Below are 27,949 nucleotides of genomic sequence, written 5' to 3' on the forward strand. Positions count from 1 at the left end.
GCTGTATTTGCTTATCTACTTCTTCGGGTAGTTTGTGTGTCTCTAGGAATTTATCCATTTTGTCTTTGCTGTCCAACTTATTGACAGAAAATTGCTTATAATACTCTTTCGTAATCTCTCTCTTTTTTTTTTTGAAACAGAGTGTCGCTCTGTCACCCAGGCTGGAGTGCAGTGGTGTGATCTTGGCTCACTGCAATCTTCACCTCCCAGGTTCAAGCACTTCTTGTGCCTCAGCCTCCTGAGGAGCTGGGATTATAGGCGCCTGCCACCATGCCCAGCTAATTTTTTTTTTAATTTTTGGTGATAGAGATGGGGTTTCGCCATGTTGACCAAGCTGGTCTCAAACTCCTGGCCTCATGCAACCCGCCCACCCTGGCCTCCCAAAGTGCTGGGACTGCAGATGTGAGCCACCACACCCGGCCTTGTAATCCTTCATGTACCCAAAGTCGGTAGCAAAATTCCCATTTTCATTTTCTGATTTTAGCAATTGAGACTCCCTCTTTGTTGCCTCATCAGTGCGGCTTCATAGAGTGAGTTAGGAATGTTCATTTCTCCTTCGTTTTTCAGAAGCATTTTTAATTCCTCTTTAAATGTTTGGTAGAATTAAGTGGGCATAATGATAAATTCCTGTAGTCCCAGGTACTTGGGAGGCTGAAGTGGGAAGATTGCATGAGCCAGGTGTTTGAGTCCAGCCTGGGCAATGCAGTGAGACCCCATGTCTTAAAAAAAGAAAAGAAAAGGCTGGGCGTGGTGGCTCACGCCTGTAATCCCAGCACTTTGGGAGGCCGAGGTGGGTGGATCATGAGGTCAAGAGATCGAGACCATCCTGGTCAACATGGTGAAACCCCGTCTCTACTAAAAATACAAAAAATTAGCTGGGCATGGTGGCGTGTGCCTGTAATCCCAGCTACTCGGGAGGCTGAGGCAGGAGAATTGCCTGAACCCAGGAGGCGGAGGTTGCAGTGAGCCATTGCACTCCAGCCTGGGTAACGAGCGAAACTCCATCTCAAAAAAAAGAGTTTGGTAAAATCACCAGTGCAGCCACCTGCATCTTAGCTCAAATCTGTTGGGAAATTTGCAATTTCTTCTTACTTCTTATAAGGCTATTCAGGTTTTCTGTTCTTCCTTGAGTCACTTTTGGTCATTTGTGCATTTCTAGAAATTTATCCGTTTTGTCTTTTTAAAAACAAAACAAAAAACTCTAACAGAGAACATTATGTCTTAAATATTGTTTTATTTTATTTTATTTTTGAGACGGAGTCTCACTCTGTCACTCAGGCTGGAGTGCAGTGGTACGATCTCGGCGATTCTTTTGCCTCGGCCTCCCAAGTAGCTGGGACTATAGGTGCGCGCCACCATGCCTGGCTAATACTTTGTTATTTTTAGTAGAGACGGGTTTCACCATATGAGCCAGGATGGTCTTGATCTCCTGACCGTGATCTGCCCACCTCGACCTCCCAAAGTGCTGGGATTACAGGCCTGAGCCACTGCACCCAGCCATTTTTAATTTTTGTTTTATTACTGTTTTTGAGACAGTCTCACTCTTGCCCAGGCTGGAGTGCAGCAGCGTGCTCTTGACTTTACTGCAGCCTCCGCCTCCTGGGTTCAGTCGATTCTTGTGCCAGCCTCCTGAGTAGCTGGGATGACAGGCGTGTGCCTACCTCACCCAGCTAAGTTTTGTATTTTTAGTAGAGATGGGGTTTTGCCATGTTGGCCAGGCTGGTCTCGAACTCCTGACCTCAAGTGATCCCCCGCCTCAGCATCCCGAAGTGCTGGGATTGCAGATGTGAGCCACCGCGCCCACCACTTGTCTGTTTTTAACATAACCACAGTGGCACCGTCCACCTACAACGAAGTTAATGGTAGTTCCCTGGCAATGCCTGGCCTGGACTCCATTTCTCCCTGCCCCTCAGCCCCCATCTTCTGTCTGCTTACAAAATTGTCTTATTCAGATCAAGACCCAGACAGATCTGTGGGCGCTGGCTCCTGGCAGCTGTGTCTTCAGCCTCTTCGTGAGCTAGGCTGTTTCAATCTGACACCTGCCCCTTTCTCTATCTGGAACCTCCTTTCTCTTCTCAGAGGCTGGGCATCTTGCTGAGTGGTTTCTGTCCCATAGTTCCTGGGCACGCTCAGCCTTTCTTAGAGGGCAGGAACCCCCACCTTCCCCAAGGACTGTCAGCATGGTAGCCCCTGGCTGAGTTTCCACAGACTCAGCGAATGTCACACACTTCCCTCCCACTGATTTTACTCTTTCCATCTCTGAGAAGGCCCTGAGCCAGCCCTTGGTGAGGGCCAGGCTGGTGTCTCCAGTATCCTCAGAGCAGGCAAGGCTTCGGGCAGGGGGGAGGGTTTGGAAACCAAGGCAGGTGGATCACTTGAGGTCTCCCGACAGCACCCACAGGGGCTGAGAACTGGCCGCTCACTGAGCCAGCAGGTGTGGCCATCCCGTGTCTTGCCTGAGCTTCGTGGCATGTAGTGGGGATGTAAGTGCAAGGAACTGCAGGAGCTCAGGCCTGTCCAGCTCCAGCTGACCCCCTGGGGCCCTGGGTGAGGCCCACCTCTCTAGCCTGGCCTCCCTCATCATGAGGAGCACCCAGCCCAGGGGCTACCTATGATCACAGGGCCCCTCCACCCGCCTGCTGAGCATGCCAGGCTGTGGGGGCCCGAGGGGAACAGGCATTGGCAGCCAGGGCCCGCCCCGCCTGATGCCCATCTCTCCCACAGGCCGTGGCCATGGATGCCCTGTCTCTGGAGCAGCAGCTGCCCTATGCCTTCTTCACCCAGGCGGGCTCCCAGCAGCCACCGCCACAGCCCCAGCCCCCGCCGCCCCCTCCGCCAGCGTCCCAGCAGCCGCCACCCCCACCACCCCCGCAGGCATCCGTCCGCCTGCCCCCCGGTGGCCCCCTGTTGCCCAGCGCCAGCCTGACTCGTGGGCCACAGCCACCCCCGCTCGCAGTCACGGTACCATCCTCTCTCCCCCAGTCCCCCCCAGAGAACCCCGGCCAGCCATCAATGGGGATCGACATTGCCTCGGTAAGCCCAGCATGGGGTCCTTTGGGGCCTGGCTGGGGATCTTGGGGAGGACAGCCTGGAGGATGCAGAACAGTCGAGTTACTGCATGGGCCAGGGGCCAGGACCCCAGCGAACACTGCCCAGCCCGGCACTCCATGGGGCTACCCCTTGGAATCAAGCTGAGACTGTCACTACCCATAGAGATGGGGAAACTGGGCTGGGCGTGGTGGCTCACGCCTGTAATCATGACACTTTGGGAGGCTGAGGAGGGAGGATGACCTGAGGTCAGGAGTTCAAGACCAGCCTGCCCAAAATGGCAAAACCCCATCTCTACTAAAAAAAAAAATACAAAAATTAGCCAGGCACAGTGGCAGGCGCCTATAATCCCAGCTACTTGGGAGGCTGAGGCAGAAGGATCGCTTGAACCTGGGAGGCGGAGGTTGCAGTGAGCCAAGATGGCACCACTATACTCCAGCCTGGGCAACAGAGCAAGACTCTGTCTCAAAAAAAAAAAAAAGAGATAGAGAAACTGGGGCACAAGCAGGTGGCTGGCCCCAGACTCCACCCACAATGGGCCACTCCATATTTAACTGCCAGGTACCCCCTCTTGGTCTCTCGGGACCCTCCCACCCAAAGCCAGGCTTCCTTGGAGGTGAGAAAAGCACAGTGTTCTGGGGCTTGGGTGCAGGCTCCCAAAGGCCAGGGGATGACATGAGCTTACCAGGGAAGGATGGCCGAAGCCAGCTCAAGAAGCAGTGGCCCATGAGACACAGTGCCTGGGACCCAGGGCCGGGGGCCATAACTCAGACCATGGAATCTTCTGCCCAGGGCCAGGCTCAGGCAGGCCAGGACTGGGTACTGGGTACGAGGTGCTGACCCCTGTACCCACAGACCTTCCTGACTGTGCACACTTCTACCTGCTTGCTCCAGTGCTGGGGGCGGGTTGGGAAACAGCTGCTTTGGGCCACATCCAGGGAAGCAGGGACCTGCGTTTGGGGGACAACAAGCCCTCCCACTTGACCCCAGCTGCCAACCCCAGGCTAAATGTCCTCCAAACATGGTGTGCTATGTGAAGAATAGCCACCAGGGCTGGGCAGGGTAGGCAGGTGAGCCTACAGGTAGAGACCCGTGTTCCCAAGCTGCTCTGCCCCCTCGGAGGGCACCACCCAGGGCCCCCCGTGGGAAAGGGCTCAAGTCTTTGCTTTGGTGGAAACGCAGCAGGTCGTAGGGGAGGCTCCCAAGGTGGGGCCTCACCCTGGAGCTGGGTGGTTGTTGGAGGCCCAAAGCGTCTGGGCCAGGTACGGGGACCACCCCTCTAGGGCGCTCAGGTCAGGGCATTCATGCCCAGCACCCCCAGCAAGAAAGATGGCTTCCTGCCCCCCTTCGAGGACTTCCGGCCTCCTGGAGGTACAGGGAGACTGAGTTTCTGCACAGACTCACCTGAATGAGAATTTCCCTCTGATCACTTTGTCCTTTCCAACTCTCGGAAGGTCCAAGTCAGTCATCCCTAAGTGACCGTGCTGGCACCTCCGTCACCTGCACCCTGTTGGGCGAGCTCACGGCTACCGCCTGCCCCACCCCACCCCACCCCACCTGGACTCAGGCCCTACCTAAACTGCCCATAAAGGACCACTGAGGATGGGGGGAGACAGAGCAGTTATAGGCCCTGGACCGGTCAGGCTGGGCTCGTTCAGTGATAGGCTCGGGCAGGGCAGGTGAGTTGTCTGCAGGCGCACCGCATGGCTGGGCCGGGCCAGGACCAGAGTGTGGTCTGAATCCAGGGTCCGGCCTGGGTCATAGCAGGGAGATGCCCAGGCCTTTCGTCCCTCAAGCAGGTGGAGGAAGTGACTGCCCCTTGGAGGTCTCAGACAGCATAATCCAGGCAGGTTTGTCCTGCAGCAGAGCAGGGATAGTGACTGCCCCTTGGAGGTCTCAGACAGCATAATCCAGGCAGGTTTGTCCTGCAGCAGAGCAGGGATAGTGACTGCCCCGTGCTGGGAGCCTGGGCTACTGGCAAGCCTTCACTCAGTCCCCACCCCAGTGGCGGGCCAGATCTGTTGGGCTACAGACTTGGGAGCTAAGAGAGCCAGGGACCTGCCCAGGGCACACAGCGAGGGAGAGCCAGGAGCAGGAGCAGCGCCCGCCCACCCAGCCTTGGGTATTCCCTGCCCATGGGGGTGTGTGTGTGTGGGTCTGTGGACACATGTGTGGGTGTGCACAAGTGGGTAGGTATGGTATATGTGGTGGGCACCTGCATGGGTGTGCATGCGTGTGTGTGGATCTGTGCACATGTGCATGTGGGTGTGTACATTTGTGGATGTGTACATTGGGTGTGTGCATGTGGGTGTGTACATTTGTGGATGTACATTGGGTGTGTGCATGTGTGGGTGTGTACATTTGTGGGTGTGTGCACATTGTGTGCATGTGTGGGTGTGTACATTTGTGGATGTGTGTACATTGGGTGTGTGCATGTGGGTATGTACATTTGTGGATGTACATTGGGTGTGTGCATGTGTGGGTGTGTACATTTGTGGGTGTGTGCACATTTGTGTGTGCATGTGGGGGTGTACACATTTGTGGATGTGTGTACATTTGTGGGTGTGTGCACGGGTGGGTGTGTACATTTTGGTGTGTGGGTATATGTGCAGTGTGTGCATGTGTAGGTGTGTACGTTTGTGGATGTGTATACATTGGGTGTGTGCATATGTGGGTGTGTACATGTGTGGGTATGTGTGCATGTAGGTGCGTACATTTGTGGATGTGTGTACATTTGTGTGGGTGTGTACATTTTGGCATGTGGCTATATGTGCAATGTGTGCATGTGGTGTGTACACGTAAGTGGGTGTGCTTGTGAGGGTGTGTACATTTGTGTTTGGATGTGTACGCAAGTGTGTACATTTGTGTGTGGATATGTGTACCTGTGTGGGGGTGTGCATGCGAAGGTGTGTATATGGGTGTGGGTGTGCATGCGTGGGTGTGTACATTTGTGTATGGTTATGTCTGTGTGTGGGTGTGCATGTGTGGGGTATGTACATTTGTGGACATGTGTGCATGTGGTTATTGGTGTGGATGTATGCGTTTGTGTGGATGTGTACATGTGTTTGGGTGTGCATGACTGCATGTATGGGTGTGTACATTCATGTGTGGATGTATGCACGTGTGTGGGGTTGTGCATGTGGAGGTGCGTATATTTGGGTGTGGGTGTGCCTGCATGGGTGTGTATATTTGTATGGGTGTGTCTATGGATGTGTGCACTTGTGTGTGCCTTTGTGGGTGCTTGGGTGTGCATATGAGTATGTGCGCCTGTGGGTGTGTACATTCATGTGTGGATATGTGCATGTGTGTGCATGTGAAGGTGTGTGTATTTGGGTGTGCCTGCGTGGGTGTGTACATTTGAGTGTGGATGTGTGTGCACGTGGGTGTGTCTTTGGGTGTGCATGCATGAGAGTGCACATGTTACGCTCTGGCTCTGAGCCTGCTGAGTCAGGGCCAACCCTCTGATCGCCCTCCTGTAGCTCGAGGAAGGATTGACAGTTCTTCACCCTCCACACCGATCCTTCCTGGGAAGCTGGGTTTGGGGGCAGCTCCCCTGAGGTCTCAGGCAGATAGGGCTCAGGGACCCACCTTTCCTGCAGCTGCCCAGGCTCCTCTGCCTACCACTGGGGTGGCACCCATCACCAAGGTGTGAGGGGTGGGGGGACCTGCCTGGGGGCCGATCAGGGCACAGGCCGCTCCTGGAAAGCAGGGACTGGAGCCCTGGGCTTGGGGCAGCTGGGCGGCGGCATGTTGACCTGTCTGTCGTCGCAGGCACCGGCTCTGCAGCAGTACCGCACTAGCGCCGGCTCCCCGGCCAACCAGTCTCCCACCTCGCCAGTCTCCAATCAAGGCTTCTCCCCAGGGAGCTCCCCGCAGGTAAGGGACGCCGCCTCCTCCTTGGCCTGTGGCACCGCGCTCGCCTCGTTCACGTCCCCTGTGTTCCCTGCCCACTGTCTGTCCTCACACATCGCTCCATTCATCCTGTCCGCTCCGTCGGACCTGAGCTGTGCACCCACCAGGCTGTACCAGGACAGGGACCCCACACACCCCTTCCCAGGAGCTGCCATGGCCCCGCCTAAACGTCCCCATTGAGTGGCCCAGGGATGATGTCCTCTACACCCAGTATGCTGCCCAGAGCATGGGCTGGAGCTTTGGGGGCTCCCCCAGCTTGGGGGTGCAGCTGAGGTGGCTGGCCGGCATGCAGGGTAGGTGCTGACTCTTCAGGGCCCTTGTCCCCATTCCACAGACAGGGGACTGAGGCTGGCCTCAGACGTCACTCATCAGCCCTGGCTTTTCCTGCTGTACCCAGCACTGTAAAACCCCGGCTCGCTGATGACACAGCCGCCCCCAGGGGGTTCCTCGGAATGCCCCTCTAGCCTGGTCCATGGCTGGTGGAAGCGCCCAGCCTGGCTCCCCACTCTCCTCCTTGTATTCTACTGGGACATCAGCTGTGGCCAGTAGACCCCACATTCCATCCAGAATGTCTGTCGGGGGAGAAGGGGTGCCCACAGGTCAACATCCGGCCCCCAACTTCTTTATCCTGGCAGCAGTGCCTCCCCAGAACCCCACTATCCTGGGACCATCTCATCCACAAAACATCACCAAGCTGAGAAGCCCCTAGAGCCACTGCTGTGCTCGGGACCCTGAAGCCATCCCCGTGCCTGGTAGAGGGATGCTCTCACCCCTGCTTCCCAGCTAGAGAGAAGAGTCACCCTCCAGGACTGAGGTTGGACTCCTTTGTCCCAGGGCACAAACTGTGAGCGCCACAGAAAAGGACAGTGAAGACCTCTGTCCTGTCTCCAGCTCACACGAGGGCCATCTGGGGCCACCACCTGTAGTCCCCTGCTCTGGAGGCGAGTTGGGGTGGCAGCAGTGGTCTCAAGGCAGCATAGGGGTCAGCCTGGTATCTGCACACGCTTGGTCTGTCCACACCAGCCCTCTGGGCTCTTGGGCTCTAGCACTGTGTCTGGTCTCATTGTGTTGGGGACGGGGCTGGAGGGGCTGCAGAAGCAGCAGTTAGGGCCCGTCTCAGGCGGGCAGCCCAGATGGGGCTGGTTCCTGCATGAGGTCTGTCTTGTTTGTGAGACAGGGCAGGAATTAGGGGTCGAACCAGTTTCTCTCATGAGAGAGTTGCTGGAATGGTTGATGAATTCTTGGGCCCCAAGCCAAAGTGGGTTAGTCTGCCAGGCAGCGAGCAAGTGACAGTCTCGGCAAGCCCTTATCTGTGTGTCCTGTCCGTCATGTGCTGGTGCGGGAGGCAGGTGGCTCACAGAGTTGTGGGGACGTCAGGATGGGGCTCTCAGGGGCAGATGGTTCTAGGCGGAAGCAGACCTGCCTTCCCTCTGCGCTGGGTCTCTGAGGACTCGCCCATCGGTCCCACAGGCCCAGGCCACCCCACACCTGCTGTGCCACCTCAAGTAGACACACTGGGCAACCCAGCACAGCCCTGGGCCACAGGCAGCTGCCATTTGGTCCAGGTTATGGCTGTCTCCCGACTTCCAAGCTCACCTTTCTGGCAAGCCCCTAGAGCCACTGCTGTGCCCAGTGCTCTGAAGCCATCCCTGTCCCTGGTAGAGGGAAGCTCTCATCCCTGCATCCCATCTCGTCCCATGGCAGCCTCACAGGGGAACCTCAACCTCCCCCGGCGTGTGCCAGGCCACTCTGAGCCCAAGGCCACCGGGACAGGATCAGGTGCCATCCTGGAAGCTTGGTGCCACCCCACACCCCGAGCCCCAGGAGAGACCCAGCTTTGGTCCAGACCCAGGGCAGCCATGATGTTACTTACCTATTGCCTGCCTCCCTCGACTCTGGCAAACCCAGCCATAAGCTTGCAGTCCTTGTTTCCAAAACCTGGAGCTATTGATTTTTAGGGCCGAGATAATGTTTTTGCCACACAGACTGGCCTTCCCTTCCTCGGCTCCGCTCTTTACCTCTTCCCTGACGTTTGAATGGGACGTCCAACCTCACAAGCCCTCTCACCCCAGGGTGAGTGTGTCTGTCTCTGCTGACCGCCCGCTGACCACCAGGAGCAGCCGGTGGGTTTGTGGCTGGCCCCTCTCTGGGACTGAGGCCAGAGACCCAGGCGTTGGGATTGTTCTAGAACAAAGGGGATCGCTCTAGAACAAAGCTCAGATGGGGAGGAGAGCCAGGGCTTTGGGATCATTCTGGAACAAAGGGGATCGCTCTAGAACAAAACTCAGATGGGGAGGAGAGCCAGGGCTTTGGGATCATTCTGGAACAAAGGGGATCGCTCTAGAACAAAGCTCAGATGGGGAGGAGAGCCAGGGCTTTGGGATCATTCTGGAACAAAGGGGATCGCTCTAGAACAAAACTCAGATGGGGAGGAGAGCCAGGGCTTTGGGATCATTCTGGAACAAAGGGGATCGCTCTAGAACAAAGCTCAGATGGGGAGGAGAGCCAGGGCGTTGGGTCTCTGGAGACACTCACCAGGATGGCTTGCAGGGCACATGCCTTACGCTGTAGTTCTGAGAGTGGCTGTGGGGCAGTGGCTTCCTGAGGCCCCCATGTCCCATGGAGGGGACACCAGCTGGAGCTCCCAGCCCCTGGGACGCTACCAGGCCTCTGGCAGCCGCAAGGTCACACTGCAGCTGTGGTTCCCAGGGCCTCGCTAGCGGCTACCGCTCTCCTCACCTCCACACCCCAGCCGGGCCTCATCCCATCATCTCTTGGGCAGGGGCTCTGAGTGTCCCCTTTCTAGCATCTCCACCAAACATAAGGTCCCCTCGCCCCTGCTCCTGCCACAGGGACAGCCCCTGTCCCCCTTCCTCTGAGAGCCCCTCTGGCCTCGGAGAGCAAGAGTAGGGCTCCGGGTCCCGCAGGTCTGCAGCCCCGGGCGGGGGCTCTCCCTGTGCCTGTCCTGTGCACTCTCGGCTGATGGCTGGCTCCGCACCCGTCCTGTCTATGTATGTGACCTGCGTCCTGTCCTTTGTCTCCCTGGGGACCCTTCAGGAGTCACTAAGTGCACCTTCCTTCCTGAATGTGGCGCCTGGGCAACTCCTGCCTTGGCCACGGTGACACGTTCTCTGGGCCCTGTTGGGTGGGGGTTCCCATCCCTGTGGCCCCCAACTTCCCTATAATGGAAATGGAGTTGAGGAGAGATGGGAGTGGGGCCTTGGGGAGAGACGTTCAGGGTGCAGAAGCCTCCCAGGAGCATCCAGAATGGGGAGCACCCCCAGAACCCCAAAATAAGCATAATCATCAGCCTCCTGCCATCCCAGGCGCCATCTGGGAGGTTCCAGGGGCCTCTTGTCTTCCAGCCAGGCTTGGGAGGTGCCAACATCCCGCCTGGCCTTGGGCCATGACCACAGCAGGCCTCTCTTCTGTCTGCAGCACACTTCCACCCTGGGCAGCGTGTTTGGGGACGCGTACTATGAGCAGCAGATGGCGGCCAGGCAGGCCAATGCTCTGTCCCACCAGGTGAGCGGGCGCCCAGGCTGCCAGCCTGCCGGTGCCCAGGACAGACGCTCGCTAGGACCTGGGCCTTGCGAGTCAGGGCTGCACGTGCTCTTGGGGGGCCCCTGCCTGCCCCTTGGCTTTACCTCTCGGCCCCCGCCCTTTCCCATCTGTGGGCTACAGAGGCTGAGGGCCCAGCAGGGGTGGCCTAGTGCTGCCTCCTGGTGTCTGCGCCCACCCACAGAGCAGAGGCCAAGGACGGAGGGTAAGGGGCAGGCAGCAAACGCTGGGCCAGGCAGGGATGGGACCGTGGCTGTGGACACGGTGCCTCGGCATGGACCATGCACGTGGGTTTGCCGGGAGGTCTTGCTGGCTCTTTGTGGAGGCCAGGATCGTGGGCATCCAAGGCCTGCTCACTCACTCGCTCATTCATTCATCCATTCATCCAGCCGGCCTTCGGGGTGGCAAGGAGGCCCCAGGTGACGGGGGGAGCGGGGCTTGTGCTCAGCAGCCTGGGTGCTGGGCATCCTGCAGGGGCGGCATCCCCAGCTGCGGGCAGGCCAGCCAGGCAGGCCCACAGTGGCCCTCACGGCCTGGTATGCCTCCCTTCCCAGCTGGAGCAATTCAACATGATGGAGAATGCCATCAGCTCCAGCAGCCTGTACAGCCCCGGCTCCACGCTCAACTACTCGCAGGCGGCCATGATGGGCCTCACGGGCAGCCACGGGAGCCTGCCGGACTCACAGCAGCTGGGCTACGCCAGCCACAGTGGCATCCCCAATATCATCCTCACAGGTGAGGCCAGGCCAGGGCGCGCGTGTGGCGCCCCACGGGGCCTCAGCCCATGCAGAGACAGCCAGAGACCCCTGCCCCACAGCAGGAGGGTTGACAGAGCTGGGGCTGTAACCCAAGCTCGACGGGGGCCTGAGGAGGCCATGCTCCCTCTTTCCCCAACTTGACTCGCACCTGGACCTCAGGCCAGGGAGACGCCCCTGGACCAGGTGCCCTGTGCATGGGATAGAGCTGAACACTATTCCCCTCTCGGCGGCCTCCTGTCTGGCTACACAGCCCGGGTAAAGGTCAGACAGCTGGGTGTGCACGATGTCCCCTGCCAAGGCCATTGACCTGTCAGCTGAGTGTGCGCCAGAGCTATGGACGGCAATGGGATCCGCCCTGCCTGGTGAACCCAGCCTGGGCAGACAGCTGACGGGTAAGGACTGTGAGGCACTGTGACCACCACGCCCAAGCAGTCTGAGCACAGTGCCCGGGGTCCTGAGGACAAGCCAGCCCCATCCAGCATGGCACATGTCAGGAAGACCCAGCTCTGTCTCTCACAGAGCCCAGATGCTCCCACGGTCACCCCAGCTGGTTCTCTCCCATGAAGAAGGTGATTCCCTTACGAGCCAGCGCTGCCGAAATGAGTGTGACACCCCCTGGCGGTCCTCACTGGCCTCTTCCAGGCTGGAAGGGTCTATATTTAGTGCCCCCCGACTGTGGCCTGGGCTCTGAGTGCCACCCATAGGCGTAGGCAGCAGTTAGCGAGAAATTCAAGGGTGGACGAGCCAGCCGCAGACTCAGGAGAAGAAGGATCTAGGAATCCGACCACTGGGGTGGCCTCAAGAGCCCAGAAAGACAGGGCCTTTCAGACCCATTTCTCAGACCTGGAAACTTAAGTATAGGCTGAAGCCCAGGTTTGATCCCAGGTCTCTGTGGAGGAACCGAGGATTCCCTTCAGCCCTAGCAGCAGCCGGGTCCCCACGGTTGCCCCAGACTGTTTCTCAGTGACTCATGCCGATCATGCTGCTCCTGCCAGATCGTGCTGACCTGCGTCCGTAACACAGCCCTTGGCCTGAGGCTTCTGGTGCTGCTGCTCTCGGGGCCAGGCTGGTCTCTGAGGTCCAGGCACTGTAGGGTGCTGAGCAGCATCTCGTGTGCTGGTAGCATCCCCGCCCCCAGTCATGACAGCCAGAATCTCCCCAGGCAGTGCCAGCATCCCCAGGGGACAGAGTCACCCGCTGGGCATGCCTGGGCTGGCCCATGGATGCGGGCGATGGAGCCAGGGCTAAGCAGTGCCTTTTGTCCCCATCCCATCCCCAGTGACAGGAGAGTCCCCCCCCAGCCTCTCTAAAGAACTGACCAGCTCTCTGGCCGGGGTCGGCGACGTCAGCTTCGACTCCGACAGCCAGTTTCCCCTGGATGAACTCAAGATCGACCCCCTGACCCTTGACGGACTGCACATGCTCAACGATCCCGACATGGTTCTGGCTGACCCAGCCACTGAGGACACCTTCCGGATGGACCGCCTGTGAGCGGGCATGCCCGGCACCTGCCGCTCAGCTGTCCCGACGGCGCCTCCCCAGCCCGGGGACGGCCGTGCTCCGTCCCTCGCCAACGGCCGAGCTTGTGATTCTGAGCTTGCAATGCCGCCAAGCGCCCCCTGCCAGCCCGCCCCCGGTCGTCCACCTCCCGCAAAGCCCAATCGCGAGGCTGCGAGCTGGGCCGTCCACCCACCCGCCCACCCGGGGCAGGGCTGGGATGGGAGGCCATGAGCCCCCCGCCCCCACAGACCCTCTCTGCATCGGCTCCCTCGCCCCCAGCCCCGGGGCCTGAGCTGTCGTCCCCTGTATGATGTGGGAAGTGTCAGCTCCTGGCATGGCGGGCAGGCTCAAGGGAGGGGCGCGCATGGTCCGCCGGCGCTGTGGGCCGCGGTGCATTTTCCGACTGTTTGTCCAGCTCTCACTGCCTTCCTCAGTTCCTGGTCCCCCAACCCATCCGCCACCCCCAGCCCATGGTCAGATAGAGAGTGAGCCCTACACGCTGCCCCAGGGAGGAGGCGCCAGAGCACGGGGCAGACGCAAAGTGAAATAAACACTATTTTGACGGCTGTCTTTTATATTTCTGAGCACACACAGAGCCCTGGCATCCACCGCGGCAGGCGCAAAGTGGACAGAGCATGCGGGGCGGCAGACCCCACGGCCCTCCTCGCCCCTGTCTCCATTCCCTTCAAGCCCTGCCTCATCCAGGCAGGCCCTTCGATGGCCGCCTTTGCCGGGAAATGACCGGGAGGCCCGTGAGGGCTCACAGGCGGAGGCAGGGTTCCCTCCTGGGGCTTTCCAACCCTCCTGTCCTGGTCACCCGTCCTGCCACACATGCTGTCCCAATTTAAGGTTCAGGGAGAGGCGGCTGCGTGAGTTTCACTGTGGTTTTTTTCCTTTTGGTTTCTATTTACATTTTGGTTGTAGATGAGTCGCTTAACCTTTAAGGCAACGCTTTCCTGAGAGCATGTTTTTAATCCAGAAATCCAGCCTTACCTGTTTTTAAGCTAACTGGAATTGGAGGCCACATGCCCCGGAGCAGCCCGCCACCCACCTGAGTCTAAGCGGTGTGTCTGGCTTTTGGGTTTCACCCCAAGTTATCTCAAAATGAAAGGGCTAGTCGGGCAGGGCCGGACAGGGACTTGGCAGGAGCTCACAGTAGCCAGAGGCACCTCTGCCAGGGCCGCATTCCCGACTTCTGTAAAGGGGCCTTGATGTTTATTGAGGGTCTCTTGAAGACCTAGCCCCGCCGGCCTCTCCCAGAGGTGCCTGCCAGTCCTTATATGTGTGTGTGAAGACCCGGTGACCAGTGGTGGCCGAGACCTCTCTGCTCTACGAGAGCTGGCAGGGAGCGAGGGTCCCCAAGATGAGTCCCATGGTCCTCCCTGAGAACCCGAGTGGGGCTGGCATTTGTCCCCTCCCTGCCAACCCTCTGGCTCCGAGCCACGCCCCCTCTTTCAGGCAGCGTGGTCTGCCAACCACCCCTTGGCAGCTCAGAGTCGTGGCAGGTGGACATGGAGACACAGTGCGTTTTAGTGGCAGGTTTCAGGAGCACCTCCAAAGCCAGGATGACAGTCGGGGCACCTGGGAGCCTCCTAGCCCCTCCATACCACGGTCCCTTCGAGGGAGGCATCCGGGCTGGCTTTGTTTTCTGTTGTTCTTGGAATAGGAACCGCTGTTCTGATCCCCCCAAAACTGCATTGTGGCTCTCACTCGCCCCTGCCTGCCTGGCCAGCGCCTTCTGCTGGGTGCATTTCTTTGTGATGTCATGGCCGCCGCTTTCACTGGGGTCCTGGGCACCCTGGCCTCCATCCTCGGGACGGGTTTGATCCTAGCGGCCATTGTCCCTCCTCTCCCAGGCATCGCCGTTAGCATACGTGCAAGCGGCCGCTCAGAAGGCTCCTGGTCAGTCGCTCCCATTGCCGTCTTGTGCCGAGGTGCAGGGTGGGGGACACGGTGTCTGTCTGGGTCAAGACCCCTTTCCTTTACCACAACGGAGGCTGGAGGCAGACAGTGGGGACTTTTTTTTTTTAAAGAAAAACTATATGTACATAGGAGAGTTTGATTACCATTAGACTTGTATGTGGGACTTTTAAAAAATGGCCTTAAAATTACAAGCAACCCGCCTGGATGCGGTTTTCAAAACAAGGCATTGAGGACTCACTAGGAAACCTTGTCAGCCCTCATTCTCCATCTGTCCAGCCTCCGGCCGGTGCCACTGCTTATCCCCAGGTCTTTGGTATAGTTAGTAGAGGACGGGCCCCACCTCAGAGCGTCCCAGGCCCGAAGCCCGTTTCCAGCATCCTGAGGCCAGGTGCATGGTGTCACTGTGCTAAGGTGAAGACCTCGGTCCGTTACAGAGTTCTCTTCCAATGAGAACCTGGTAGACTGAGGTCTGAGCTTCCAGGGAAGGTGGGGCCCAGCCAGGAGCCAGGAGCCGGGTGTCCCTGCGTTCCAGAAGGGTTCACGCCCCTCTTGGACCTGGGCAGGCCTCCCAGGCTCTGCATCACAGCCTTTTGTGTGTGTGTGTACCTGTGGGCTTTTAAAAATATCACTAACATATTCTTGAGTTGCCAAGACTTTCTGAAACAAGACGGCTTAAGGGAATCAGACTTTTGCATTGTGATGTGAACATGTTGTGATTTGACGAGCTGCTTCCTGAGGGACGGGCCCACGTACGGGGCTGTGGTGTGTACAGAGACCCACTGCCTACGTCCTTGGTCAGGCCCAGATACTTGGTCCACAATGGGTCAGAGGATGCTCCCCGACCCACCCACGTGCTCCTGGCTTCTGCAGCCCCTGCGCTGTGCACACCGGTCCCCTAAGGTGACATTCAGGCAGGGCTCTCCTGAGAGCATGATGTCCCCACCTGCCTGTTTCCCTCCATCACTCCCCAGGGTGGCAAGTCTTGTAAGTGGAGGGTGGAGCCCCAGGTCAGCCTCTCTCTGAGTCCTCCAGGGAAGAGGGTTCTCTGCCTGCATCAGGGCCCTGCTCATGGGTTTTCAGCTCTGGGGAGGAAGGTATTGACATTGGTGTGTTTGGTCTGATTTTTTCAGGGGGCCAAGCTCCCAGGAGGACCCCTAGCCAGGAGGGTCCCCCATGTCCATCCATCCCTCCTGCTGGGGCCTGGATGTCAGGCTTGGGGGCTCTGAGCTGGGACCTCACCCTAGCCCGGTCACTTGGGACAGGAGCCTGCCAGAGGCCCATGGGTTGCTTCTATTTTATTTTTTCAGAGATGGGATCTTGCTGTGTTGCTCAGGCTGGTCTTGAACTCCTGGGCTCAAGCAATCCTCCCTCCTTGGCCTCCCAAAGTTCTGGGGCTACAGGTGTGAGCCACTTCTGCCCAGTGTCCCAGGCCTGACCATCCTCGGCAGGACCCATCCCTAGAGGGTGCTCTGGCGCCCCCCTCAGGCGGGCCTTGAGCTGGTTTTTAAACAAACACCCTAACTCAGGCTGCGACCTGCTTCCTGAGGTTTCTGTATTTCCAAGGAGCACCCCCGACCAGGGATAGGCTGGCAGAATGAAGTCCAGCAGTATTCGGGGGTCCTCTGTCGCCTGGCCCTGAAAACAGCAGCTCCCATCACCTTCACTGGGTCCTGATGGAGCCGTCTCAGAGGCCGAGGGGCCCACCATGTGGAGTGGGACACGGGCTCTCAGTGCAAGGGCCACAAACCGATGGCACAGAGGTGCCCCGGGCCTGGCCTGTCACCTGCAGGTGCTGCTCTGGGACAGGGCGTACAGCCTGAAAGCAGGGACAAGACTTGGCCCCTCCCTTACCCTGGGAGGCCTGCCTGGGCTACGTGGACACCTGGGCCTCTTTCTACCCCCATTCACCATGGACCAGGGGCTTCCATTTCCTGGGGGGATCTTGCGGCATGTGATTTGGGGGTCCCTGGGATGTTCCCCAGCCAGCTCCACCTGAGCCAAGTGTCCTGTTCTCCATGGCTCTTGGCCTTCTGGGGTCCTGACCAGGCAGGGGTCAGGCACCCCATACCCCTCCATGTGGCACAGGTGTCCACCCATCCCCACTGGCCACAGACACCACTCTCCCCTTGGGAGCAGGAGGTGGAGTAAGCTGCACCACCAGGGCTGGGTGCTAGGGAGGTCCTGAGAGCAGGGGTGGGGCAGGAGCCAGTGCCTCCTGACCCTAGCCTCAGTTTCTCTCCTGTCACTTTCTCAGACTTGCAGGTCTCAGGCCCCAGGCTCCTCCTGGGCAGGATAGAGGGCAGGGGCTGGGCCTTAGGGTGGTGCTGGCTCCGACGATTCCAGAGGCTCTCTCCACCTTCTGGGCTCCTGGCCAGCACCCCATCCCCAGGAGCCAGGGACAGGTGGCACGTGTTGGGGTTCGAGGGCAGCCCCCATCTTGAAGTGTTCTGGAATTTGGGGCCAATCCATGCCCAGCGTAGCCCAGCCATCAAGCACTTCTGACCTTCTGCCCACCAGGGACAAGGGGACTTAGCCATGGCCTTGGCCACCAGGCCTGAGGAGGGAGTGCTTTGGCAGCCAAGGTCCGCTGGCCCTGCTGTGCCCAAGTAGGAAACTGCCCCCAAGGGGCTGCGTGGTCCCACTAATATATGCAAACCTGCTGGTCCGAGCCCTTTTCCCGCCTGTGCCCCTCTGTGCCCAGGCTGGCTCTCCCCCAACCCCAGCATGTATACTTTGCCACGGATGTCCCGTGGGCCGTGATCGTGGGTGGCCACAGTGGGCGGGGGCAGGCGGCTCAGGGCATACTCGGCCGTCCCTGTCCCATCCTCTGGCGCGGCCGCTTTTGTCTTTGTACCTTTGCATCCTTTGTAATGAAACATAATAAAAATCCAACGTTTTCGTCACTGGCTCCTCCTCTTTTTCCCAAGCCCCTCCCTCCTCCCTCAGGGATGACACGTGGGTGTGGCAGGTGCACCTGGCAGGTGCCTAGGCCCTTCCAAACATACACACACACACACACCCTGGACCAGGCAAGGGGAGGGATCACATCTGGGAGCCACTGCGAACCCACCCCCCAGAGTCCTGGGGTGAACACTGTATCAGAGGTCTCAGCTTGTCCATGGCTGGCATCCAGGCCCGTGATCACAAGGGGGGTGGGTCGAGGAGGCAGACTTGGGGGCCTCCCCAAATACCAAATCACAGTTGGACCATCCCCACCAGGCCACTGGCACTCACCAGCAGCTGCAGCACTGAGGCCTTGGTGTGGGGTCCCCCGGCCCAACCCTCCCTTAGAGGCCTGTCCCAGCTGTCTCCCTGCAGCAAAAACCACAGTGCCGTTCCCCACACACACACTTTATTTTGTCCTCTCTGAGCCCTTCTCGATTCCCCCTCAGGACAGCCACCCCTTGGGGCTGGGTGCAGAGCCCCATCCAGCCTCGGTGAGGGTGGCCGTCATCCCTCGGCGGGTCCCCTCCCTGGTCCCTAGGCTCGCTGTAGCTGATGGGTCTCATAGTCCTCTGGGATGGTGTCTGCAGGGAGAGGGTGGGCGGGTCAGGGCTGAGAAGGCCGGCAGGGCCTGTGTGCAAACTCCCCGCCCACGCCCCGCTCACCCTCGGCTCACCATTGCAGCGGTAACGCAGGTTGGCCCAAATGATGTTCTCCTGGGAGAAGCAGAAGACCCCCAGGCGGCCACCCCGCATGGTAGTGTCCAAGACCACGTTGCTGTCAGCCACCAGCTCAGGCCCCTCATAGAAGCGCACCCTGAGGGCCAGAGACAGTGAGGGGTGGGGGCTGGGACCTGGGCCAGGCCCTTCCCCCTCAGAACCTCACTGGCCAACCCTGGAAGATGGGTACCCCCTGACTGGGCTGCACTCAGAGCAGGTGGGGCCTCTGCCCTGGGCCTCAGTTTCCCTGTGTGGTGGACATCAAGGGCCCTGCACACAGTTGGTGCTGAGCATCTGGGCTTGCTAGCAGCATGGAATGGAGACTGAGGAACAAGCTGGGTGAGGCCGCATTTCTAGGATACGCACTGTGTGCTGCGGGTCTTGCTCTGCCACCCAGGCTGGAGTGCAGTGGTGCAATTACTGCAGCCTCGACTCTCAGACTCAGGTGACCTCAGCCTCCCTAGTAGCTGGGACTGCAGGCACATGCCACCATGCCTGGCTAATTTTTTTTTCTTTTTTTATTTTGAGACGGAGTCTCACTGTCACCCAGGCTGGAGTGCAATGGCACGATCTCACCTCACTGCAACCTTCACCTTCCAGGTTCAAGCAATTCTTCTGTTTCAGCCTCCTGAGTAGCTGGGATGGCAGGCTAATTTTTTTGTATTTTTAATAGAAACCGGGTTTCCCCATGTTAGCCAGGCTGTTCTCGAACTCCTGACCTCAGGTAATCCATCTGCCTCTGTCTCCCAAAGTGCTGGAATTACAGGCATGAGCCACTGTGCCTGCCCTGATTTTTTTTTTTTCTTTTTTTTTGTAGAGATAGGGTCTTACTATGTTACCCAGGCTGGCCTTGAACTCCTGGACTCAAGTGATTCTCCCACCTTGGCCTTCCAAAGTGATGGGGTTACAGGTGTGAGCCACCACACCTGGACCAGCATAAGTTCATTCTAACTGCCCTGTATGCTTCCTATTGTACAGATTAGGGGACCAGGGTCACACAGCCCCTGCCTGGCCAGAGGACTTCCACCTGGGCCTACGTGTCCCCAGCCCAGCACATTGCAGAGGGTGGAGTTCCCACCTGATATAGCCCACTTGGGGCCTGTGCTGCAGGAACCAGCGATAGGACATCTTGTCCTTCCAGCCCACGTTTCTCGGGTCCTTCCACAGCAGCCGCACCTGGGACTCTGTGTCTCCTGTATGCCACAGTGCATTCCGCAGCTGTTCCCCAGGGCCTGTGGAAGACTTCACAGCCTGCCAGTGCCCAGGAAAGGGGATCAGAGACCTCGTGGGCCACTGGAGCCCCCTAGAAACCTTCCTGGAGAGACAGTGGGGAGCAGCAGGTGGTAGGAAACCAGGGGGGATCTGGACGAGAGACCCACAAGGAAGCCTTCTTCGGGGGCCAAATGGGAGCTTGTGGCTAGGTCATGGAGGGCAGCAGTGGTCTGCATGCTCATGAGAGGATTTGGTAGTCTGTATGTGCAGGTTCAGGGTCTGGGAGGACTGGGGACTCTGCAGAAGGACTTGAAGACTAAGGAAAAGTTCAGGACGAGGCTGGGTGTGGTGGCTCATGCCTGTAACCCCAGCACTTTGGGTGGTCGAGGCGGGAGGATCATGAGGTCAGGAGTTCAAGACCAGCCTAACCGACATGGTGAAACCCCGTCTCTACTAAAAATACAAAAATTAGACGGGTGTGGTGGTGCACATCTGTAATCCCAGCTACTCAGGAGGCTGAGGCAGGAGAATTGCTTGAACCCAGGAGATGGAGGTTGCAGTAAGCTGAGACCGTGTCACTGCATTCAAGCCTGGGCAATAGAGTGAGATTCCATCTCAAAAAAAAAAAAAAAATCGTTCAGGGCTCTGCGAGAGGGCATAGGGTCCATAGGAAGCCTGAGGGACCCTAGGAGTGTTCAAGGGCTTGTGCAAGGAACTGGGAGGATTTGGGGACTGTGGGAGCACAGAGGAGAGCTGGAAGCACTCTAAGGTTCATAGTATGAAGCTGGGGGGTTGGGGGGCTATAAGGGTTGTAAAGAGTTGTGGGGAGGATCATGGGAGGGCATGAGGACCACGGAGATCAGGCAGGACCCTGGCACCTTGAGCTGGATGCCCGGCTCAGCCACGGCGCGGAAGGGGTTCGCCTGCCAGTATGTCTGCTCCATCTGCTTCCACATGACCACGTAGAAGCTGGAGCTGTCTTGATAGCCAAAGATGAAGCCCGCGTAATCGTCATCCGTGACAGTGTTCACGTGGAACGTGCCCTCGAAGTCTACGCCATTGAAGGCAGTATAACCTAGGAATGGGAGAGAGCAGTAGCCCTTCCGAATGCCAGCCCCAGCCCCCGGAATCTGGCACCTAGAGTCCGAACCTGCCTCCTGAGTCCAGATCTCCCTGCAGACACGCCCCATCCCCACTCGCGGGGCCCTGAGTCGGCCACGCCCCCATCTACACTTGTCTACGCCCCTCCAGAGTCTAGACCCACTCGGCCACGCCCATCCTCAGCCCGGGGGAGGGGCCCCTCTGGCCCCGCCCTCCCTGAAACCGGGCCCGCCTCTCTGGCCCCGCCCTTCCAGAACACGGGCCCGCCCCCCTCTGGCCGCGCCCTTCTTGGACCCGGGCCCGCCCCCCTTTGCCCCGCCCATCCTCAGACCCAGCCCGCTCCCTCCGGCCTCGCTCTTTCTTGACCCGGGCCCGCCCCCCCTCTGGCCCCACCCATCCTGTCCGGGCCCGCCCCTCCTCTGAGCCGGCTGCTCCCCGCTTCTCACCCACAGCCAGGCCTGGGTCGCTGTTCATTGTCTGCACGATCTCCCTTCCCTGATGGGGTCAAAGGAAGGAGGGTCTCAGGGTATCCGTGGCAGCCCTAGGCACCCCATCCTCAGCATAGGCCCCGCTGTGGGGGTTCTGGGATCCCCTCACCCGCAACTTGGACTCCGCTCCCACCTGGTTGAGCACCACCCAGTTGGGGTCAATCTGCGCGTCACCCTCCGGGTCCAGCACGACTGTCTGGTAGGCCCGGAAGTCGGTGAGGGTGACCTCAGCGTTCTCCGGACACACGTCGATCTTGTCTACCACCTTATCTGCATCAAAGTCGCCCTGGCACGCGTCGCCCACGCCGTCCCCTGAGATGTGGGAGACCCCCTCGTGGGCTCGGGTCAGGCCCCGCCCGCCCTAGACCCTGCCGCAGGAGCCCCCACGGGCTCCGCCCCCGCCGCAGGCCCCGCCCCCGCCGTACTGTCTGAGTCCTCCTGGCCGGGGTTGGGCACCAGGCGGCAGTTGTCTCGACTGTCAGGGACTCTGTCGTTGTCGTCGTCGTCGTCGCAAGCATCACCCTGGCCGTCGTGGTCCGAGTCTTGCTGGGCGCTGTTAGGCACTGTGGGACAGTTGTCCCGCGAGTCCTGATGTCCGTCTCCGTCCCTAGGGTGGATAGGTGGGATCCAGAGACAGTGAGCTCTCCAGAGCGTTTTGTCAAGGGCTACCCGGACGCCCACCCTAGGCGGCCTCCTTACTGGTCTTGATCGCTGTCACAAGCATCTCCCACAAAGTCGTGGTCCACATCCCCCTGCGGGGGGCGCGAAGCATGCGAGGAGCCACAATCAGAGGAAATCAGAAAGCCTCCCACCCACCCCAGCCGCACACCGAAGGTCCTCCTGACCCCAAGGAAACCCCCACCCCAGGCTGCCCAGACTGGGAGGTCATTTCTCTGGCAGTGTGAAATGCTCTAAGCTGGGCTGTGGGCTGGGTAATCCTGCAGCTCACCCGGGGTGGGGCTCACCCAGCTGGAGTCTGGCCTGCCCTCACCTGGTCTGGGTTGCTCTTCTGGGGGCAGTTGTCACAGGCATCCCCTACACCATCTCCATCACTGTCCTTCTGGTCTGAGTTGGGTACTCTGGGGCAGTTGTCCGCCTGGTTGCGGATCCCTGCGGGAACCCAAGGGATGAGAAGCCCAAGATTGGGACCAGGCCAGGATGACTTCATTAGGGTGGGGCCAGCCCTGAGACTGGTCTGGGACAGAGCCCCAGCTTCATGGGAACTTTTTTTTTTTTTTTTTTGAGACAGTTTTGCTCTTGTCACCCAGGCTGAAGTGCAGTGGCCTGATATTGACTCACTGCAACCTCCACCTTCTGGGTTCAAGTGATTCTCCTGTCTCAGCCTCTTGAGTAGCTGGGATTCCAGGCACAGGCCACCACGCCTGGCTAATTTTTGTATTTTCAGTAGAGACCGGTTTTCACCATGTTGGCTAGGCTGGTCTCGAACTCCTGACCTCGTAATCTGCCCACCTAGGCCTCCCAAAGTGCTGGGATTACAGGCATGAGCCACTGCGCCAGGCCCACGGGAACTTTAAGAATGGATGGGCCCATCCGAGGGAAGGCCAGTGAGGTAGAACGGCCCTCACTCCCGGGGTGGCGCAGCTGGGTGCCCATGTGTGCCACTCTGAGCCCCTATGTACCTATCTGTAAAAGTGTCAACTCCCAAGTCCTAAACCCCAGGCTCGCATCTCTATCCTCTTACTTCCTGCCTGCGGCATTTGACCACCTTCCCTTCCAAACGTTCCTGCATTTTTTCCAGCCTCGCAGCCCTGCTTGCATTTTTCTGACGCCCCAGCACGGTCTGTAGTCCAGGGCGCCCTACCTAGTCCAGCTCACCCTATGCGGCTTCCAAAACCAATCAAGCCCGGTCCCGGAGCCGAATCCCACCCTTCGGTGCCCGCCGCCTCTCCTCGTCCCCAACCCCCATTCGAACTCACGGTCACCGTCGACGTCGTCGTCGCACGCATCGCCCCGGCCGTCCCGGTCTGTGTCCTTCTGGTCGTCGTTCTTCTGGGACCGACAGTTGTCGCACGCATCGCCCCATTTGTCCTCGTCCGCGTTGCGCTGATCTGGGTTCCGCACCAGCGGGCAGTTGTCCTGGGTGACAAGGTGGGTAAAGGGTGGGATTAGGTCGGGAAGGGCAAAGGTCGCACTCCTCAGATTCCCAAATCTCCGTGGTCCGGTCTCCTCTGCAAGGAACCCCTAGCCCCTCCTAGACCACTGAAGCCACACCCTCACCCAAGCCACGCCCACCCCCACTTCCCTAGGCCCCGCCCACAGCTCTACCTTTTCATTCGGGACCCCGTCCCCGTCAGCATCCGGGTCGCAGGCGTCTCCGATGCCATCGCGGTCCGCATCCTCCTGCCCTGAGTTGGGCACCGTCACGCAGTTGTCCTGGGGGCGGGCACAGCAGGTGTGAGGGGCGTGGTCATTAAGTCCCGCCCGCCCTCCTGCCCGGCCCCTCCCTGACCCACCTTACGGCACTGTCGCTCTGAGCAGCGCAACTTCTCGTCCGGGAAGCCGTCCAAGTCAGTGTCGCGGCCACAGAGGATCCCGTTGCCTGCCCAGCCGACGGCACACTGCGAGAGACAGTAAGTGGGTGCCCCGGCGTGGCCGCCCCCCAAGCCCGCCTCGCGCCCGGCCAGCCCGCACTCACCACGCACGACCGCGAGCCATCGCGCTCCAGGACGCAGTCCGCATGCTCGTGGCACTCGCTGGGAGAGCCGTCGGGGCAGAAGCGCTGCGCGCGCCTCTGGCAGCCGGACGCCTGGTCGCCCACGAAGCCGGGCTGGCACGGGCCGCACTGGAAGGAGCCCTGCGCCCGAGCCGCTGGAGGTCAGCGCAGGCCGCCGGCCCCTCGCCCCACCTCCCGCGATCTGTCCTTCCTCCCCGGCGGGACTTACCCGGGTGTTGATGCACACGGAGTTGGGGACGCAGTTGTGTTGCCCGGTCTCACACTCGTTGATGTCCGTGCAAACCTAGGGGAGGGGAATCTCAGAGGCCACCACCCCACGCAGATACCTCGGACCTCCCACCTGGTCCACGCTTCCTCCACATCCTGCCTTCTCCCCTCCATCCTGCCCTCAACCGATAAGCCCTGGCGCAGCGGACCCTCCTCTCTCCGTCCCGCCCGCTGGTAGAAAGCTGGAAAAAGTGCGTGAGGCTGGAGGAGGCGTTTACTAGTAAACAAAATGGACGCCCCCTTCCCTTCTGCTGCAGAAATGGGGCCCCCACACCCCTCACCTGCTTGTTGGTCTTGGCGAAAGCCAGCCCCACGCCCTCGTGGGTGGGGCCGCTGTACCCCGGCGGGCAAGCCTCGCAGCGGAATCCCGGGCTGGTGTTGATACAGCGGACGCGGGGGAAGCAGGGGTGGGCGCTGCACTGGGGGAGGAGGGGCCACGGAGGGTCAGAGAGCTTCGAGCTGGGCCCTGGGGGCCACACCTCGGAGTGTTTCGGATTTGGAAAGTTCAAGAGTCATCAGCCAGCGCTTGGAGCTGTGCTCCACGCGAGATGGAAGCAATTGTCGCAGGGGTCAGATGCGACTTTGTCTTGATGGCAAGGGTGCAACCGGGAGAGGAGAAGAGAGGGCGCCTCCAGGGGCTGTTCCCTCATGGGCGAGGGGAGGAAGGATGAGGGTGCGCATCCCCAGCACAGGGGGGCAGGGATCATCTGGGCGTGCGGGCCCTGCGGTGGCGGTGTCGTCCGGGCGTGCGTTCCCCGGCTATGGAAGGGTCGTTGGGACTGGCGACTCCCTGCGGCGAGTAGGGTAGCTAGGGCCGACCACCCCTGGCGGTGTGGGAGTCGTCGGGGCGGGCGTCACTAGCTATGGAGAGGGTCGTGGGGGCGGGCGTCCTGGGTGGTGGCGTGGATCGTCCTCCGGGTGGGCGTCCCCCAGCGGTAGGGAGATCGCCCGGCCGTGTGCCCCCGGAGGTGAGAGGGTTGTCGGGGCGAGCACCCCAAGTGGAGCAAGGGGTCTCCGGGACAGCGAGAGATTGGGGGGCGGTAGAGGGGGTCGTCAGCGCGGTGGGGTGTCGGGGCCGGCGCACCTCGTTGATGTCGGTGCAGTGCGAGCCATTGCCGGTGAAGCCCGCGGGGCAGGGGCCGCAGCGCGCGCCGCTCTCGGTCTGGATGCAGGCCACGCCGGGGAAGCAGAAGCCAGGAGCGCAGCTGAGCAGGGGCCGCACGCTCGGGGGGCCGGTGAGCACGGACTGCTGCATCCCTGCAGGGGGAACGTGGTGGGGCTGGTCGTAGCCACGCCCGGGGGCTGGAAGTTCTCCCCCTACCCCTAGCCCCCGCCCCGAGGGCGGTCCGAAATTCGGAGCTCTCAGCGATCCCTCCCCGGCGGGGCTGGGCGCTCTGCTTGCACTCTTTCCCTGGTCTCTCTTTGAGTCTCTGTTGCTCTTTCCTGCCCCGCGGCGTCTCTCACTTCCCCAAAACTCTCGCACCGCCTCTGTCTCTTTTTGTCTCTGTTCCTTCCCCCTCATTCCCGTTCGTCTCCCTCCACCTCTGTCAGCCTCGATCTCCTTCCGTCTCTTTTTGTCCCCAGCTTTCCCTCGCTCTCTGTCTCTCTGTGTCTCTGTCTCCCCATCTCTTCTCCCGGCCCGCTCACCGCATGCGTCACACTCCATCACCGTGTTTTTCAGGAACGTGATCTCCCTGACCTGCAGGGGTGGGGTGGAATCAGTGGGGTCCCAACCTCTCCTGGTCCCTCGGGTCTCCCCTCTCTCTGCCCCGGATTCTCTTTCCACCGCCTCTTTTCACCGGGGACTCCCTACCCACAGACCCCCTTCCCTCCCCAGCTCCCCTCTGCCCTCCAGGGACTTCCTCTCCCCTGGATGGGAACCGAGACCCCCTTCCGCTCCCCCGCACTCCCTGCCCCGCACCCGGCCCCGCACCTGCTGCCGCAGCAGCTCTCGCACGTCCTGCAGCGCCGCGTTTGTTTCCCGTAGTTCCCGCAGCATCTGCGGGCCCAAGTCTGAGCCTGCGGCGACAGGGGACCTGTGAGGCGTCATGGGGCAGGGGAACCCCACCACCAACTCCCACCGCCGCAGCGGACCCGGACACTGGACCCGACGCCCCACTCCGCTCGTCCAGCCTCGGTCCCGCCACCTGCTTTCTGTGCCCCGCACGTCCCCTGTGAACAGTCCGTGAGCCCCCAAACAGCCTGGACCCCGGGCCTCTCACGGGTCCTGCAGTCCATTTGGGGCGGTGGCCACGGCGCGGGTGCTAACGCGGCTTACCCGAAGGGATCTGGCCCTGGCCAGACACGCCGAGGGCAGCCATGGTGAACAGAAGAACGCAGGCTGTGGCGGGGACCATGGCGGTGGCGGGGCGTTGTCTACCGCCCACGAGGCCCACGGGGCCTATTTATCCCCAAGGCACGGCCGGCCCCAGGGACGGCCCACCGCAGCCCTGCCCAGCGTCCAGCCTCAAGGTAAACAGATGGCGCTGGCCCTGCATTCAAGGCCCCGCCCAGAATGCCCTGTGTAGTCACCCGCGGCTGAATCTGACATGGTGGGGAAACTGAGTCCCTGGATCTGTGGGGAGAGAACTGGTGGGGCAGGGAGTCAGGGGGTGCCTCCCCACTTTCATTCACTTTTTTTTTTTTTTTGAGATAGGGTGTGGCTATATCACATCCTCTTGCCTCTCTCAAGTAGCTGGGACTACAGGCTGCACCACCATGCCCTGCTAATTTTTTTAAATTTTTATTTTTAGAGTTAGAGACTGGGTCTATGTCGTGCTGGCTGGTCTGGAACTCCTGGCCTCAAGCGATCCTCCATGAACTGGGATTACAGGCTCCGCTGTAGCATTCAGCTCATTCATTGATTGATGATTGGTCTAGTGCTTGCTGTTTGCCAAGCCTGGGTTCCAGCTCCAAACAAATCGGGCTCCCTGGCCACGCCCTCAGCTCACACGTGGGGAAACAGTATCTGAAAGAATAGGCCCACCCACTATGGGTCAGACTGACTGGCCTTCCACTCCCTCTTGATGTGCTTCAAAACTGGGTAAATTGCTGAGCTCCATGGCTCATGCCTGTAATCCCAGCATTTTGGGAGGCTGAGGTGGATGGATCACCTGAGGTCAGGAGTTGGAGACCAGCCTGGCCAACATGGTGAAACCCCGTCTCTACTAAAAATACAAAAATTAGCCGGGTGTGGTGGCCCATTTATAATCCCAGCTACTCCGGAGGCTGAGGCAGAGAATCACTTGAATGGGGCAGTGGAAGTTGCAGTGAGCTGAGATCACTGCACTCCAGCCTGTGCAACAGAGCCAGACTCTGTCCCCCACCAAGAAAAACAACTGGATAAATTATGTCTGTGCCTCAGTTTCCTCCCCTGCACGTCCAAGGAGACTTGCTTCTAGTCGCCACACTGGAGGGCTGCAAATGGCTCCTCCCAACCCAGCTCATTGCTGGTGCTCCTCCTCCCCATAGTCCCTCAGCTGGTGGAGGAGGGGCAGTGCTCAGGATCTTGCCCTGCCCCCTGTCCAAGGGGACTGCCCACTTAGTTTTCCAATCTATACAATAGGGTGTGAGGCCCTCATCTGGAGGGGAGCAAGTTAAAGGGCTCTACAAGGGGAGGTCTGAGGGTGGGGGCCGGGGCTTCTGTTTGTCCAGGCTGTGCCATACCTTCCAAACTGTGCTCCAGCTGCTGGAACAGCCTGTAATAAAAATAAAAATGACCGCTCATTGGCCAGCCACGCTCTGGAGCTACAAAACACCTTGGCCTCCTGGAGTCAGTTAACCCTCCCCACTCCCACGTTCCGGTACTCACAGCCTCTATTC

At 59.8% G+C, this 27,949-nt stretch overlaps 2 protein-coding genes across 10 annotated transcripts in view; one reads left to right on the forward strand and one right to left on the reverse strand.

The window, feature by feature from the left end:
• CRTC1 (CREB regulated transcription coactivator 1) overlaps nt 1-17,605 on the forward strand; it is a 104,093-nt gene extending 86,488 nt beyond the window's left edge. For 2 of the 9 annotated variants that reach the window (XM_035286335.3, XM_035286337.3), the window contains 5 exons: nt 2,725-3,033; nt 6,820-6,924; nt 10,399-10,485; nt 11,076-11,256; nt 12,559-17,605. In XM_035286335.3, coding sequence (XP_035142226.1) covers nt 2,725-3,033; nt 6,820-6,924; nt 10,399-10,485; nt 11,076-11,256; nt 12,559-12,770 — 894 coding nt within the window. In that variant the 3' untranslated portion in view covers nt 12,771-17,605. The remainder of the gene's footprint in view (nt 1-2,724; nt 3,034-6,819; nt 6,925-10,398; nt 10,486-11,075; nt 11,257-12,558) is intronic. The other 7 variants (XM_035286340.3, XM_078361835.1, XM_035286338.3 and 4 more) reach the window with 4 other exon arrangements.
• Nucleotides 17,606-18,037: 432 nt separating this feature from the next.
• Nucleotides 18,038-26,505, reverse strand: COMP (cartilage oligomeric matrix protein). The gene is made up of 19 exons (XM_035286334.2): nt 26,406-26,505; nt 26,061-26,146; nt 25,775-25,826; nt 25,212-25,384; nt 24,409-24,546; nt 24,069-24,143; nt 23,822-23,980; nt 23,640-23,744; nt 23,452-23,559; nt 23,103-23,262; nt 22,157-22,275; nt 21,865-21,917; nt 21,591-21,772; nt 21,299-21,477; nt 21,124-21,172; nt 20,455-20,651; nt 19,443-19,615; nt 18,322-18,461; nt 18,038-18,229 (listed from the first exon to the last, which is right to left on the reverse strand). The coding sequence occupies exons 1-19, from the start codon at nt 26,482-26,484 to the stop codon at nt 18,183-18,185; spliced, it is 2,274 nt and encodes a 757-aa protein (XP_035142225.1). The 5' UTR covers nt 26,485-26,505; the 3' UTR covers nt 18,038-18,182.
• Between the last annotated feature and the right edge of the window lie 1,444 nt (nt 26,506-27,949).

The sequence above is a fragment of the Callithrix jacchus genome, chromosome 22, assembly GCF_049354715.1.
Source record: "Callithrix jacchus isolate 240 chromosome 22, calJac240_pri, whole genome shotgun sequence".
In the NCBI taxonomy this organism is placed as follows: Eukaryota; Metazoa; Chordata; class Mammalia; order Primates; family Cebidae; genus Callithrix; species Callithrix jacchus.